General features: G+C 40.1%; 1 protein-coding gene across 5 annotated transcripts in view; it reads left to right on the top strand.

The window, feature by feature from the left end:
- Positions 1-15744, top strand: part of LOC110840440 (cyclic nucleotide-gated cation channel) — a 206190-nt gene that overhangs the window by 3252 nt on the left and 187194 nt on the right. For 3 of the 5 annotated variants that reach the window (XM_087346758.1, XM_087346756.1, XM_087346757.1), the window contains exon 1: positions 11146-15178. The exons of 1 other annotated variant lie outside the window; for it this stretch is intronic. In XM_087346758.1, coding sequence (XP_087202884.1) covers positions 14836-15178 — 343 coding nt within the window. In that variant the 5' untranslated portion in view covers positions 11146-14835. Of the gene's footprint in view, positions 1-11144; positions 15179-15744 lie in introns of those variants that run through there. One more of the 5 variants, XM_087346754.1, reaches the window with a different exon arrangement.

The following is a 15744-nucleotide window of genomic DNA, read 5'->3' as shown; positions in this document are numbered from 1 at the left end:
CCACACTGATGTACATGAATAATTCTATCAGTGACCACACCCATGCAGGGCGCTCCGCCCTGATCTGGCTCTTAATTAATTATGTAATAAGATAACGTTCTGTATTTCAGGGGTTGGAAAACTGAGCCCTGCGGTGTACGTATTTTTTTATCTGAGCTGAATTAATAACTTCATTGGTTTCCTAAAAGATGTTTTTTTTTCTCTCTTAAAATAGCCGCAGATGGCTTAATATTTATCTTTCCATCCTACGCTGTACATTGCCACAAAAGTCTAAATTAAAATTAGTTCACCACTGGTTCTTATCCTGAGTTAAATGAACCAGTTTCTTGAAATAAGAAGTTGGCAGTGTCACCTAACTTTTATACGAAGCTCTCACTTGAAGCGCTGATGTCGTGGGCGAATGAAGGATTCCCGGAAACCGCGTAAATTTGCCTCATACTAATCTAACCAAGTTTCGAACACTTTCAGCTTCCAGACGTGGGACGTTCATGGTGTGACGTAATCATTGATCACTCATTGGGTCACTGAAGATGGGTTTATTTGGCTCAGATACGATTAAACTGGGATAGTAACACAGTAATAGCTTTCATTTTCCGTCCTTCAGCCAATCTCCCTGTAACACAGAGCTACTTCACGGGCACCAAACACAGATTTTGTCATTCCACTCACCGTTCGTCCACTTGTCGCGTGTCCACTGCTTGTACTACATGAAGATAATGGATGGACCGGATTCCGCTGATAGCTTGACGCTGTAGATAGATTTTCCGCACTTTAGAACGCTGGCCTTGTAATCCTGGGGTCTCGGGTTCGATTCCCGGCGGTGCCCGAATTTATAACTTGTGTTGGGCAAGGCCGTGGTCTAGGCAACACGGAGTTTTCCTCCGTGGCATCCCAACAATTACTCCATTCACACACAGAAGAAGGCAATGGCAAACCACTTCTGGATCATCTGCCAAGAACGTATATGAACAGGTCCCAGTCCGAGAAAAGGATGGAAGGATCCTGTTCATATGGACCTGTCCTCAGACAGAACACTAAATAATAATAATATTAAAAGAAAGTCTCAGCCTCACGACAATCTTATTCTAAGCATGCTTCACGTAATGATAATATGTTACTAGATACAAGTCGAAGTTGGTGTAGTGAAGCATTCGTGCTTAATATTTGCTCAAAGTTTTTGCAAAAAGTTAGGCTGTTCATACACGCTTTCTCTCTTAGAGATCCCCACGAAAAAAAGGTAAAATCGGGTGGGCGAGGAGACCACTGTCTTGGACGTATAACTCGTTTGCCGAAAACTTTATCTACTGAAATCATAGAATTGTTCGCAGTATCTGAAAAGACACGGGCTAAATTGTCTTCCGATCGGTAATTGCAAGCGAATCGCCACTTTTTAACTCTTGCAACAACACTTCTTACCCAGCCTCGTCAGAATATGACGTGTATCCGGTGTCGAAAGGTCGTTCGAATACCGATTAGTGAAACCGCGGGCGTCTAAGAAGTAGTGAGCCGGTGGGGGGTGAACAATTTTCTAGACGCCCGGTATTTCCACAAATTGGATTCCCTGTAGCTTGGAAGCTGAGATTAAGCGAACCCATAGCTTCCACGGCCGACCAAGAGTCGTGTCTGGAGGCGGGGAAATCAGCTGCTCTGAGGTTGGCATGTTTTACAACAGGCTAGTGGCCGGGCGGCTAGTTAAATTGGCGAATACTGGGGTGGATAACTTGGCATCGCTTCCCCCTAAAAAGGGGCCCCACAGGAGAACAAATAAGGTGGGGGGGGGGGACCGAAAATGCTCAGATGAAAGGAGAGATGTGGACGTTGGAGCCCGACACTGCCGACAGCTTCCGGGTCCTGGTGCCCTTCGCGTCCTCGATGTCGGCGAGGGTGTGAGTTTTAACTTTTTCTCTCTCCGATAAGATGGACTTTTTTTTTTTTGTAAAAAATTTGCAAGCGCATATCTGAAGCCGAGATTCGGGAGGAGCTTGAGGGAGACCTTGGACATCAATGTCCTGGCTGTGACGCAATTCCAGCTGAAGAACTCCGAAATGGACCGTCTTCTGACACAACACTTCATTGTATCCGTGGCCCGAGACTCTGATGTCATGAAGGTGATGTCTCTCATCTGTATCTGCGGTCTGCGAGTAATGTTGGAGGTGTCCCAAAAGGGGCGCTGCGCTGTGATTTGGGAACATCCAGCTAACTACGGCTGTGCACCAAGATATTTGGCTTTCGGGGGCGCGAACCTATCAGCGAAAAATGTCGCTACAAGACACCTGAGACCCCTCCCGAAAACGAGAACTGGGACCTGGTTGGAAACACGTTTTTCGAAGTGGCCAAGGCTTGGATTAAAACCTACGCGTAGTTCATCCGACACAGAAAGAGGCTAAACTAGTGGACGGTCAATGCCAGTTCGCTTGTTCTGAGGTGTCGATGGTAGATTCCCAACTATTCCGTTCAAAAAGCCTGAACAGCCACTATGAAAGTGGTAACTGAAGTGTTTGATGAAACGTTGGTTAACACCAAATATTCGACGCGTCTCTGACCCCCGGAAGTCGAAGTTTTACATTGAACGCCACCCGCGACGAACCTACGATGAAGAACGAAGCTTAACCCTTTGAAGCCGAAGATCGTCTGAATATTATTTATGAATTCAGTCCGTACCGCGAAGAAAACACTACACCTGACCATTACGAAAATCAGCTGGTTAACCCTTTGAAGCCGAAGATCGTCTGAATATTATTTATGAATTCAGTCCGTACCGCGAAGAAAACACTACACCTGACCATTACGAAAATCAGCTGGTTAACCCTTTGAAGCCGAAGATCGTCTGAATATTATTTATGAATTCAGTCCGTACCGCGAAGAAAACACTACACCTGACCATTACGAAAATCAGCTGGTTAACCCTTTGAAGCCGAAGATCGTCTGAATATTATTTATGAATTCAGTCCGTACCGCGAAGAAAACACTACACCTGACCATTACGAAAATCAGCTGGTTAACCCTTTGAAGCCGAAGATCGTCTGAATATTATTTATGAATTCAGTCCGTACCGCGAAGAAAACACTACACCTGACCATTACGAAAATCAGCTGGTTAACCCTTTGAAGCCGAAGATCGTCTGAATATTATTTATGAATTCAGTCCGTACCGCGAAGAAAACACTACACCTGACCATTACGAAAATCAGCTGGTTAACCCTTTGAAGCCGAAGATCGTCTGAATATTATTTATGAATTCAGTCCGTACCGCGAAGAAAACACTACACCTGACCATTACGAAAATCAGCTGGTTAACCCTTTGAAGCCGAAGATCGTCTGAATATTATTTATGAATTCAGTCCGTACCGCGAAGAAAACACTACACCTGACCATTACGAAAATCAGCTGGTTAACCCTTTGAAGCCGAAGATCGTCTGAATATTATTTATGAATTCAGTCCGTACCGCGAAGAAAACACTACACCTGACCATTACGAAAATCAGCTGGTTAACCCTTTGAAGCCGAAGATCGTCTGAATATTATTTATGAATTCAGTCCGTACCGCGAAGAAAACACTACACCTGACCATTACGAAAATCAGCTGGTTAACCCTTTGAAGCCGAAGATCGTCTGAATATTATTTATGAATTCAGTCCGTACCGCGAAGAAAACACTACACCTGACCATTACGAAAATCAGCTGGTTAACCCTTTGAAGCCGAAGATCGTCTGAATATTATTTATGAATTCAGTCCGTACCGCGAAGAAAACACTACACCTCACCATTACGAAAATCAGCTGGTTAACCCTTTGAAGCCGAAGATCGTCTGAATATTATTTATGAATTCAGTCCGTACCGCGAAGAAAACACTTCACTTAACCATTAGAAGTCGAATCAGGCGGTACCACATAAGATTTAACAAAAGAACATCCCGGTCAAAGCCTTAATGTTAGTAAAACGAGAGCTAATCTCCTTGTTAATATTTTTAACGATTTAAAATTTTTTGTTAACTTATGTGAAACGGTTCTAACTCGATGTTTTAGAGAATGTAGTTTGGTTACTGTTGGTTCCGTAAATAATACACGTCCTTTTGCTAGATGTGGAACATCAAAATATACAATTTGCAATGATACAGATATATTTTAATTTGTTTTTGCCTTTCACACGTAATTGGCCATTTAAATGTTGATGCAGCTCGCTAAATTAAAATAAATCTGAATGGAGTTGAACCGAATTACTATTATAGGTCGAAATTTTCGTATTGAATTTCTACCAAATCGGAACGCAAGACTGATTGAGTTACTTTTCCTTCATCAAGGTGGCTACAGAATCACAGTACAATTGACTTTGTTTTTTGAAACCGAAACAGGTTCTTTGAAACGGGTTATAAATCAGAATAGGTTAAATATTTGTAAATGCATTAACCCTAACTTCGAATACCTGGGTTCAATCCCAGAGGATTAGAAGTACGTTTTATGTTCAGTTTTTCGTGCTGATAATAACTTTTCCATTCCCTTAAAGGCATCATGAAACAGCAGATTTTCTTATATTTGGTCATAGGTTACGGGTTTAAGCTTTTACTCGCCACAAGAGTGGATTCTGAGTAAAGGCATTTCAGATTCGTAATTAACACTTGGTATTCACTGGTACAGAAATAGTATACATTGACATTTACGTCGATATTTTTAAAAAAAGAGAGGAGAATCTGGATGTAATTCTCAAATACGCAAACAGTTTTTCGAAGCGAGGACTTATTCGTTTGATAAAATGAATAATAATATTATATTGGCGGTCGGCTGGTAGGTTTCCAGTAGGCCGTGCCTGAGTGCGCGTGTGTATACGCTGAACAGGCGAGGATTCTAGGCGACAGTGCCACTACCCTGGGAGGAGCAGGTTGCATCGAGAGAGACAAAGGGGAAGGATGGATGGATGAATTCTGTGATGCGACTGCGCTACAGAAAATCAATGCCCAGCAGCCTCCCAACTATCTGTTCCGAAAACATAGTGCTGTTGAACAAGTGTGGCACGAACGTACACCAGCCGTGGTGAGTTATCGGAGTTTGAAAATGCGATATTTGCGTCCAAAAATTTCGAGTTTCGTAAACAACGCGCACATGAACAGATAAATTACTAAATAAAACAAACACATTTTTTCCAAGTTGCGTCTTCCTCGTTTCAGATTTAAGGTTTGCGGAATTCTTTCATGAAATATGTGTGAAGGACTGTGTTGTTACGCTGACTCAACTGGTGATGTTATACGTTACGTCGAATGGCATTGTACTAAAATGGTTTAGTATTACAGTGACGTAGAATGGATCGGAGGGAAAGTGCGATTGGTGACTGGACGACCAGGGTTCGATCCCCGACGGGGGCAGAGGATTTTTCCTCTAGCATCTGCGTCCAGACTGACTCTGGGGCCCACCCAGCCTCCTCTACAATGGCTACCGGGGTCCTTTCCCGGGGGTAAAGCCGGCCGGGGCGTGATGCTGACCACTCACCCCCATCTAGTGCCGAAGTTAAGAATTAATAGGAGCTATACTAACTCTCCCCCCAAGCGCCTACATGGCGTATAGTGGGACAGCTTTTTACCGTCAAAGTTTATGTATACTGATGATAGAATATTACTTAATCGTATGTCCTCATTATTACAAATGTTTGAGGTTATTATAAAACTTAGCTTTTGTTATTAGATTCTGAACAATCACGCTTCCACAACTCATCATGTTACGTGGTTATTCGTCTTTCATTCTGTCACATTTTGTACTGTTAACTCATAAATGTATGTGGTGTAGCTTAACCCATATAATTTTTCTCTCTGAATGAATGACTGAGAGTTTTTGTAATTTTCTCTCTTTCCTCCAGAAATATGTTGAAACAGTAGACATCGACTTCTGTGTCCTATCGAATTCATCAAAGCACACAGTCATCCTAAAATCCGATGTAATTTAACTTGTGAAGACGAGACAACTTCGTTTTATAAACCAACCGAAATTATGGCAAAGGTTTGAAAAAATGCTAATATTACGCAGCCCAGTTTATTTTACGTTAATCATCATACGAAATTTTTGTGTTATTTGTTTCAAATTTCTTGAGAGGACATGGATGTTCGACTACAGTAACATATCTGACAAACAACACCGAGCATTAACACAGCAGTGTAATATGAAATCTTGACGAGTTAATTTTAATAAGTCTGTTGGTTATATATGGGTCAAATTACATTCCTAATAGAGAGAAACACTTGTTTTGAATATATTGCCAGTTGATTATGTACAATTAATTTTATTTATAACCGGTATGAAGTTATATATTTCTGACGTCGCTTTGCAGATGGATCTACACTGGGTTAGAACGCGGGTCTGTAGGAATGGGCCTGGAACATCTATTATTTGCTTATGACAATGTCAGTAAGCAATGTGTCTTGAGCATAACTAGTATCCATGTTTAAATTACGAAAAAAATTCTATACATTTTCAAGTATTATGTGCCGGAATATAAATGCCAAGGGAGTAGCATTCTGCCAGCGCAGAAGCTGGAGACTGAAGTTTATAACACGAGACGTACGTGTTACCAGTTTAGAGGTTTTGTCTGTAGTAAGAGTGTGGAAGTTTCTCTACTTTCTACCTTCGTAATGTTAAGCCTATTTTAAGGTAAGTGTGAATTATTGGTCGTAAGAAAGCCTGAATAGCTCAGTCGTTAAAGCAGGTTGCTACGTGTGTATAAGCCTTTTAAAATTTTGTTCCTTTCACGATCAGATAAATTCTGGTTCTCTGCGGAGGTTGGAAAAAGGAGAGGTGTTTTTTCTAGGCTAGTGAGACCTCCATCTTGGCTGAAGTTACTCGTTATGTGTCTTCACAGAGGAATTTTATTAGGGGACATTACGATGTCAGACCTTGTTTCCAGATTTGGTTCTTAATTTCATAATCATTTTACTCGCTAAGGTAAGACTAAGGGATATTGAGACTAATTTTCAGGCTTACTGAAAATGAAGTAGGCTTGTGAAATCATCATGCTGTCTGCGTTGGTTTCAAACTTTGACCTTCTGATTCACTGACTTGACTTTAACGAAATTTTAAAAGAAATTTATGCCACTAGAAGCTATCTGAATCTTGTACTTTACGTGTGAGGTTTAGGCGAGCCTGTGTCGTAGTAGTAGGTCTTCGAAAAATGTTTGAAAAAATATGGCGGCTATGCGAAGAATTTCGATTTGGCTTTCTAATTGATCTTTCGATGTCACAGTGACTTGTTGATGTTGATACTGCTGTTTTTTTTTTTGCGAAATGTGGAAGCGAGCTTAGTTTCCGACGTTTCAGAGGAACCTCCGGCCTCCATCATCAGAACTAGAGTGATGAGTGTTGTCTGACTAAATGGTTTGTCGGGATAGGAGTATCTTGCATTTGGTAGCAAGACTGTCTTTGATGACAGATTCAACACCAATTATCTTTCTGTAGGGAAAGAAATTTAAACCGTAGGGAATTTTTGCCCAGAAATCCTTGTTTCGATTTCCCGTTGAATTTATGTGTATATGTCATAAGCATATTTTTTTACTACAAAAACAATTTTATTCAAGTTTATTTACATTCTGTTTTAATGCATTTAGAAACGTTATTAACAACGGGACCGAATACCCGTGCACAAAGCAGGGAAATAACGGGTTTAATTTGTTAATTTTGTGTCAAATTACACGCCATTTGTGACACATAATATGTTAATAATTCTACAATGTCTCGTATTTACTAATTACAGCCATATTTCCTTTTGTTTTGATGTAACCTAGCAACAGACTGCTGAAGTTTTGCGTCACCAGAAATATCTTCTCGCAGTTTTGTGTGCTGTTAAAGTTTCTTTTGTACTTGAACGTGTCCCACTTTAGCCTTTAGATTTAATGAGGCTATTATATGTTAGCTGTAAAGTGTTAGTTTGTGAGGATTAAAAAAGTAGCGATTGAAACTTATTTGTAAAAAAAATATATCGTTTTAGTCCCCACAATACAACATTTCGCTTTATAAGGCGCGGTACTCTCTGTATTTGATGTTCTGTTATGAATTATAATTGTAATGAGAGGTTAATGGAGACGGTGATTACATTTTGAAGATGGCTGTCTTCTGGGTTGTTGGCCCGTGTAGTCAGAGGTACTACTTCAATCGTCACCCACATGAATGAAGCATAAAGCACCTCTGAAACGTCTGTCAACAACCCAGAAGACAGCCATCTCTCGACTCACCGCCGTGAAGACCTCAAATCCTACATGATTACATTTTATTAAGAAAATATAAGAATCAAGGGGGAAGATTTATAAGAAGCTTTGTAGAGTAAGATCTCTAAGTAAAGTATTAGGAACTAATTTTTTTACTTAAACTGATAAATTGCTTACAATGTGAAGGCATAATCGTCTATTATAAAAATTCTTATGAATTAGTTTTCGATAGTTAAGTTCTGTTAGCCTGGTATTATTTAGAATTTTATATTATAAATTATTTTGTTATTAAAATATTATTTTAGCGTTCGTTTCGTTAGCAGTGCTAATGTTTTGGTAGAGCCAGTAACTAGACCTTTACAGGTAGGATGTTAAAAGTAAATAAATATATTAAAATGTAATTCTTGTACAAAATATTATCTTGCTCCTACATAGCAGGCTAAAAGAGTCTATTACACGGGGATTGACATGCTTCTGATTTTATTTTTGTTCTGAAAGACGTGATTATCCGCCACAGTGGTCTAGCGGTTAGAACGCTGGCCTTGTAATCCTGGGGTCTCGGGTTCGATTCCCGGCGGTGCCCGAATTTATAACTTGTGTTGGGCAAGGCCGTGGTCTAGGCAACACGGAGTTTTCCTCCGTGGCATCCCAACAATTACTCCATTCACACACAGAAGAAGGCAATGGCAAACCACTTCTGGATCATCTGCCAAGAACGTATATGAACAGGTCCCAGTCCGAGAAAAGGATGGAAGGATCCTGTTCATATGGACCTGTCGTCAGACAGAACACTAAATAATAATAAGATGAGGTGGTCTAGCGGTTAGAACGCTGGCCTTGTAATCCTGGGGTCTCGGGTTCGATTCCCGGCGGTGCCCGAATTTATAACTTGTGTTGGGCAAGGCCGTGGTCTAGGCAACACGGAGTTTTCCTCCGTGGCATCCCAACATTTCTCCATTCACACACAGAAGAAGGCAATGGCAAACCACTTCTGGATCATCTGCCAAGAACGTATATGAACAGGTCCCAGTCCGAGAAAAGGATGGAAGGATCCTGTTCATATGGACCTGTAGTCACACAGAACACTAAATAATAATAATAATAATAATAAGACGTGATTATTTTGGACTGCGTTTTAAATGTTGCACTCTGTGTTCAGAACGAATATTATTAGTTACACTGTACAGTGTAAGACAAATAGGGCAGCTGACCCGGAAAAAACCACTGCAATTTTGTCGCGCAGTTGGTAAAAAGAGGTTGAGAACCGCTAATTTAGTTGACGGAGAAGAATGATGTTCATATTTTACAGGAATGCTACCCTTTGCCTTTTTCCTGTGTGTCTCGAAGTGAATCAGGCTCCCAGGTGCCAAACTATAGGCTTACTGTACTAAATAATTGCGGGTAATAATCCGTAACTTGTTCCATGATGGTCTATTGTGGTCTATAAAATAGATTAAATGGATTACGTCGGATTAAAATGATAAATTCGAAGTATTAATTGCATTAAATTCAGTCGTTTACTATGGCCTGTGAGTTTTAAGATTCTCAAGGCGTCGTGAATATTGTGCCGTGTAGTCGAATTCAAGTTAACCGACGTTTCGGAGGTGCTTACTGCCTCCATTATCAAAGCATGACTACACAGTTGGAAATTCAGAGGAGGTTAGCTGAGCGTACGGTACAGCCTCAGTTCTGCACTCCTTTGTCATTGGTTGTCCCAGAATGGTTAAAGTGGTAACCTCTGTGATGGATAATTTGTGACGCCAGTTTCTTTTTTAAAATATTTGTTTGATAATAGAATAATTTATGTGATGGCGATGATTCGGTAAATAATTGTAGGTTAATAAAATGTTACCGAGTGATGAGCCACGTCAGATGATTAAACGATGAAACCGACGTTTCAGAGACCATCTCTATCCCCATCATCAGGGTTCCGACATCAGACGCGGCTGATCACCGAGAACTTCGTCGCGAAAGCTTCAAATTCTGGCTTGTCACGTGTCAGGTGATGTTTTTTCTTAATAATTTAATGTACCGAAAGAATATTGCAGAGGAAGGATTTTATTCAGTCACTTAGGAGAAACAGATGTCAGACTGAAACCCTTTAAGGACACGAATGTTAAGGTTAAGTTCGAGATTAGTCGCCATATTTATATTTTGAGTTACCCACACGCGGGTTTCCGTGCTTTCTTTGTTACTACAAACATATTTCGTGTCAGGATTTTAAACGTATCTTTGCTGTCCGTAGTGCAACTTAAAATTCTTGAATACTCGACACTCGTGTGTCTAATTTGGAATGAATATCGGTTGGTGGACCAATTAAGTCTCTCAGAATCTTCTTCTGTTCTTAGCAGACAGATGTTGAGTTGGATTTGAGGTTTTCGCGGCGGTATGACTGAAGATACCATCATCATCGCCCTGATGATGGAGGCAGCAAGGACTTCTGAAACGATGGTGAAGTTCTACAACCCAGAAGACGGCCATCTTCAAATGTCGAGATAATTATTTAAAGTAGGCTCTCTCTCCGTTGGACATGTGGACATGGAAATTGTACATAATTTAGAAAGAGTCACAGAATTAATATGTTAAATAATGAAGTTAGGTTTTTTTGTCAATATTAATCCTAAATATCATTCTTTACGGCCGAACCAGACAACGCTGTAATCATATGTAAAGGCGATATTCATTGATGTTTTTGATTTAATGACTTTGTTTTAAAATTGCATCAAGTTTCCTTCCGATTTTAATATTATTCTGCCTTACACTTAGAAGGTGAAAATTTGACAATAAATTTGACTAGTAACTATAATAGCGAAGGAATGGGAACAGGGCTTTTACTACAAGGAATTATTTCACGGAATAGTGCATTTATTTATCATTTATCTCGATCCAGTCCTCGTCGTGCGTGTTGTGCAGAGTCTGGCAGAGCGCGGTGTTCGTGGGGGTTGATGTTTTCTGAAACTCTGTACGTGCAGTCTGGACTGCTGGCGAGATAAAGATGGAGAGAATGCGTGCTGTAGCCTGGCAGGGAGTGAACGGCCATGCAGATCTGTAGTTGCGAGCATGCAGACCGCGAGAACCAGTAGAAATAGTGATGATAACAGATGTCGCTGTGAAACTGAAATTCTAGTGCCTGGAAACCCGTGTGCCAAGAGAGGAGAACAGTGAATAGATTTTTTCGAACGAGCGTGCGAATATTTTGATTTTTAAAACGAGAAAACAGTTATCATTTGTGATGTATTTGAAATTTCAGATTTTAAAAGCGATTTATTTATTATAATCACATACAAAATAATAATAATAATAATAAAATGTCTTATACGGGTTAAACTTCTCATTCCAAGGAATGGAATGGATGAAGTGTTACATGTATACGGGTATTGTCCGCGTTTATATGAAGTGTGTAGGAACGATGGATCTGTTGTTCATTTTACGTAAAAGGTGAATGGAGAGTGTGTGGTAATTATTAAATATACCGCTTTATTTTGTCGTGTTAACTGTAATAAAATTAATTGATAATTTATTGTGTTGAAAGATACCACAAATGACAAACAGTCTGATCAAATGGGGACACTTTAAAATATTTTTAGTCGAATACATGCTAGCGTCTGAGTAAACCGATTTAAGTGCGCGTCTCAGAGTAAGAGATTTTCTCTCCGCGTCCTGTGTGACTGATCCCAGCCAGAAACGTCGCCGATTATAACGTCCGCTGTTTGTGACGTCGCACTGTAAAAGTCTCGGTGAATTATTATCCGATTAGTGTCTACGGGTGGAACTTTCTTGAGGGTTATAATTACTACAGGTGTGCTACTTTATGGACTGACGTCTGGTTATTGTCAGTACATTGTACAGGTGATGCTGGAATGGGATTTTAATTTTTTTTTTTTTGAAATGAACCATGGAAACTTTACATAAAACCGATTTTAATCGGGAGCCTCTGATATGCACAGAGTCCTCAGAAGTGCATAATAGAACATCGTAATCATATTTAAAGTATCGTTATTTTGGGACTTTGGGTATTTTATGTGTGTCCTCGCTGTCTTTAAATCTATTTATCGTCTACGTATCTTCTAAACCTCACGACAATGAAATGTGTCATTTTGAATTTAAATGATTTCCATCTGAGTTACTGGCATCCGTTCGCAAAATATCTTTAACACCAGTGGTCCACGTCTCTTCTGTTTGCTATAAAGCTACGACTCGCGATGCTGTGTTCACGCTGTCAGAGAAGATAATGTCTCCGAGGCCAACGTTGTGTTTCGCGATAACTCTTACCAGTCACGAACGATGATGATACTTTCATATTTATCTCACATTGGAACCAAAAACACACTGATACCCCCTAACAATGGTATATAGCATTGTTGTGATGGGGTTGTCTTCCATAAATTATTGTAAGTTGTGTAGTAAGAAGAAATATAAGGAGTCGTGGTCTGAAAGCGTTGCTTTGGAGTCGGTGAGATAACACAGCTGAAGATGTTCGTCTTCCTGTTGATCAATCGTTTGGTCCATTTCTTAACTCAGTAAGAATTTAACTGTTTTTTTTTTGTTGTCTAGAATTAATTTCTGCTCAATGATTCTTGTACTGAGCTGACGTTGCATTGGTTACTTCTCAGATCACGTAGACACTGAAATTCATCAATGAATTATTCGCCAGTGAGCTTGTATTTATGTTATTGTTTCCTACTAAAATCTTGCTTGAAAGGAAGCTTTTTAAGTGTTGGAGACACTGAGAAGTGGTTAATAAATAGGTCACGTCATTAGACTTTGAATTGTTGTCAGTGCTTGGTAACAATACGTGTTTTCCAAGATCCTCCTTGGTTAAAAGACAATAGACAATACAGTTATATTGACGAGTGTAACTGAAGTTGGAACACAGAGAAGAAATTGTTTTGGAATAATTTAATTAGAGAAGAAATTAACGGAGTTTCTGAAGCGAAAGAAGTTTTAAAAACTGTTGACACAACGTCTCATTGACATGCAGGGGACCATAAGGGTGAAGATGGTATCGCCAAGACTGAAGAATGTAGTGAAGTGGAAATTGTAATAAAAATGGTTACAAGGACAAGTTGATTACTTTCTGATTTGTTAATATCTTTCAGAGATGTTTCTAAGAGAGTCGTAGAGAAGTATCTGTCTTTGATTTCATTTCGCCACGTCTCTTAGTAAAAACTCTCCTATCGTCTGCGGTTACATATTCTTCTTCTTATTATTCTTCTAAATATCTTGAGTAGGGGAACGAAGAAAAACATTGACATTTTTACATTCTTGAACATAACTGTCAGCGAATGGGGGAGCCCATTTTCGACCATTGTGTGCTGTTTTTCCACTTGCATATAAGGCAGAATTATTTGTTGTGAGATGAAAGAATACTGCAGAAGTGATTTAGAAGGGTTGACATCATGTAGGGAGGGTTTTATGGTGCGGTAGTTACAAGCAAATATTGTGGTAGACTGCATGATTTAAAGTTCATAAGCTATTGCAAAGTGCCTGATAAAGCCACAATATAAACTTTCTTGGTTAAATTCTTTGTCGTATTGTGTAGACGGAAAATGAAGGAAAAGAAATGTAACAGAAACTTTGGAATAAATACAGAATGTTGATACCTGAAAATAATTGCCGATAACGTAGCAATGTGTTCATGAAAATAATAAGTGAACGTTTCTGACTTCGTCCTCGATTGATTTGATTCTGTGTCACGCTCTTATGGAATCAAATGATATATTAATTCTTTGATTGAACTCCATTTATTCTGAATTTGGCAACATTCAAGTTCCTAGTTAGTTAATTATATTCTTAAAATCATCGGCAGTGACCAAATATTGTTGTTTTTACGACATTGAAGAGAATATTCCTCGACCATATTTGGAGTAAACTGAGCGAAATATTTATGGAATATCATATAGAAAACAGGTGGTCGAAGGAAGTTTTCTCGCTGAACATGTGGGAAATTTGGTAAAAATTGTGATTCCATCTGGTTGTCGTTGAACACTGTTAACAATTCTTCAAGTGTTGGACGTAAAATGGTGATAGGTTAGGCCAAGGATTTTATAATAATTCCGTTCGCGAGTTTTTACGAGTGAACAGTTGGGTATAAACTAAGCATATTTAGCTTAATTCAATACATTTAAAAAGTTAATAACAAATCTGTTTCGGTACGTGTTCTGGAGTGAAAGTCCTGGATGAAATGAAAGATTATTTATAATATTTCAAAGGATTTGTCTCTTGCCAAAGATTAGCGAGTTTCTGTAAAGTGATTGAAGAGTGTTGTGGATTATCTAGAAGGTAACTAACCAGAGGAATAATTAACGGAATGTTGCGAAGTATATTTGAATTATAATTTGCCGAATATTCTCAACTGTACAATTTTATAGTCTTTTCGATTCTTCAACAAATATCTCATAAGACATTCCCAGAAACAGTCTGTAAAGTGCAAATTAAGAAGTGAGTAGTGTGAAATTCGAAGGCTTTGGCGTAAGCCTTGCGTTTAACAAGCGTCATATCGGATAACTACATCTGAAGCCAGACAGTTGTATTCAAGCGTCACAGTCGACATTCGGTGACTTTGGCGACTGCACATCGAGGAGGAAGGTTCTTAAAATGTTGGTGGATAGGCAGTGTCGTGTTTAAAAAGGCCCGTTGCCGTGGCGACGGTGTGACATGTCCACTGCCAAGCGTCTGGTCCTTTCCCTGCGGGGTCGGAAGCAGTCATCACCGGGTGCATTTAGCGGCGGTAACGGTGGAGGTGTGCTGCCCTGTGACCCGGGTTCGAGTTCGAGCAGTACGCGGCTGGTGATAGGAGGCGGTGGAGTATCCCGCTACGGCGGTGGGGCCCAGTGTTCTTCCCCGGGGGGCGGAGACCACCACCACCACCACCACACCAGCTTTTGCAGTAACCACGAGCTGGACGAGATAGCCGTCGTCTCAACCAACGCCGATCCCCTCCACGTTAAATATGGCAGTGGAACGCTGACTGCCGCCAATGGTCCAAGGCTTGTCCCAGGTACGCTGTGTCCTGACTGCGTTTTCCTAGTGCTTAAGACGTTGTGCAAGACCTGAGGGCCTCGCATAACTGCTTTTTAAAGCGAAACATGTGTAAAATATTAAATATGCATTTCTGTAAGGCGTGTAGTAGGGGTTAAACGTTGCTCAGAGCTTTCTTGTTTCCGAATTGAAACACAAATGCACTAAACTGAAGTATCAAGGTCGCGAATATAATGTATTCAATGTGTGTATTTGAAGGCCAATCTTCATGAGTGACTGTTGATGGCAATTATCGCATGGCTTAAACTGTATTGTCATAACAGGCAGAAATAGGGTACTGTTTAAACCCTTCGTTCGTTATGAGGCTAGATAGATTGCAGATGTTTGAGAATCGGGTGTTGAGGAGGATATTTGGGCCTAAGAGGGAAGACGATGGGGCGTGGAGAAAACTGCATAATGACGAACTTAAAAATCTGTACTCCTCCCCCGGTATTGTCAGGGTGATTAAGTCGAGAAGAGTGAGATGGGTGGGACATGTAGCGTGCATAGATGGGACAAGAGGTGTGCACCGGGTACTGGTTAGGA

The sequence above is a fragment of the Zootermopsis nevadensis genome, unplaced genomic scaffold (genome assembly GCF_977971745.1).
Source record: "Zootermopsis nevadensis isolate Lab colony 2312 unplaced genomic scaffold, Znev_1.0 Znev_ptg000010l, whole genome shotgun sequence".
Taxonomy (NCBI): Eukaryota; Metazoa; Arthropoda; class Insecta; order Blattodea; family Termopsidae; genus Zootermopsis; species Zootermopsis nevadensis.
Note: the sequence above shows the minus strand (reverse complement) of the source record. Positions and strands in the feature narration are given on the sequence as shown.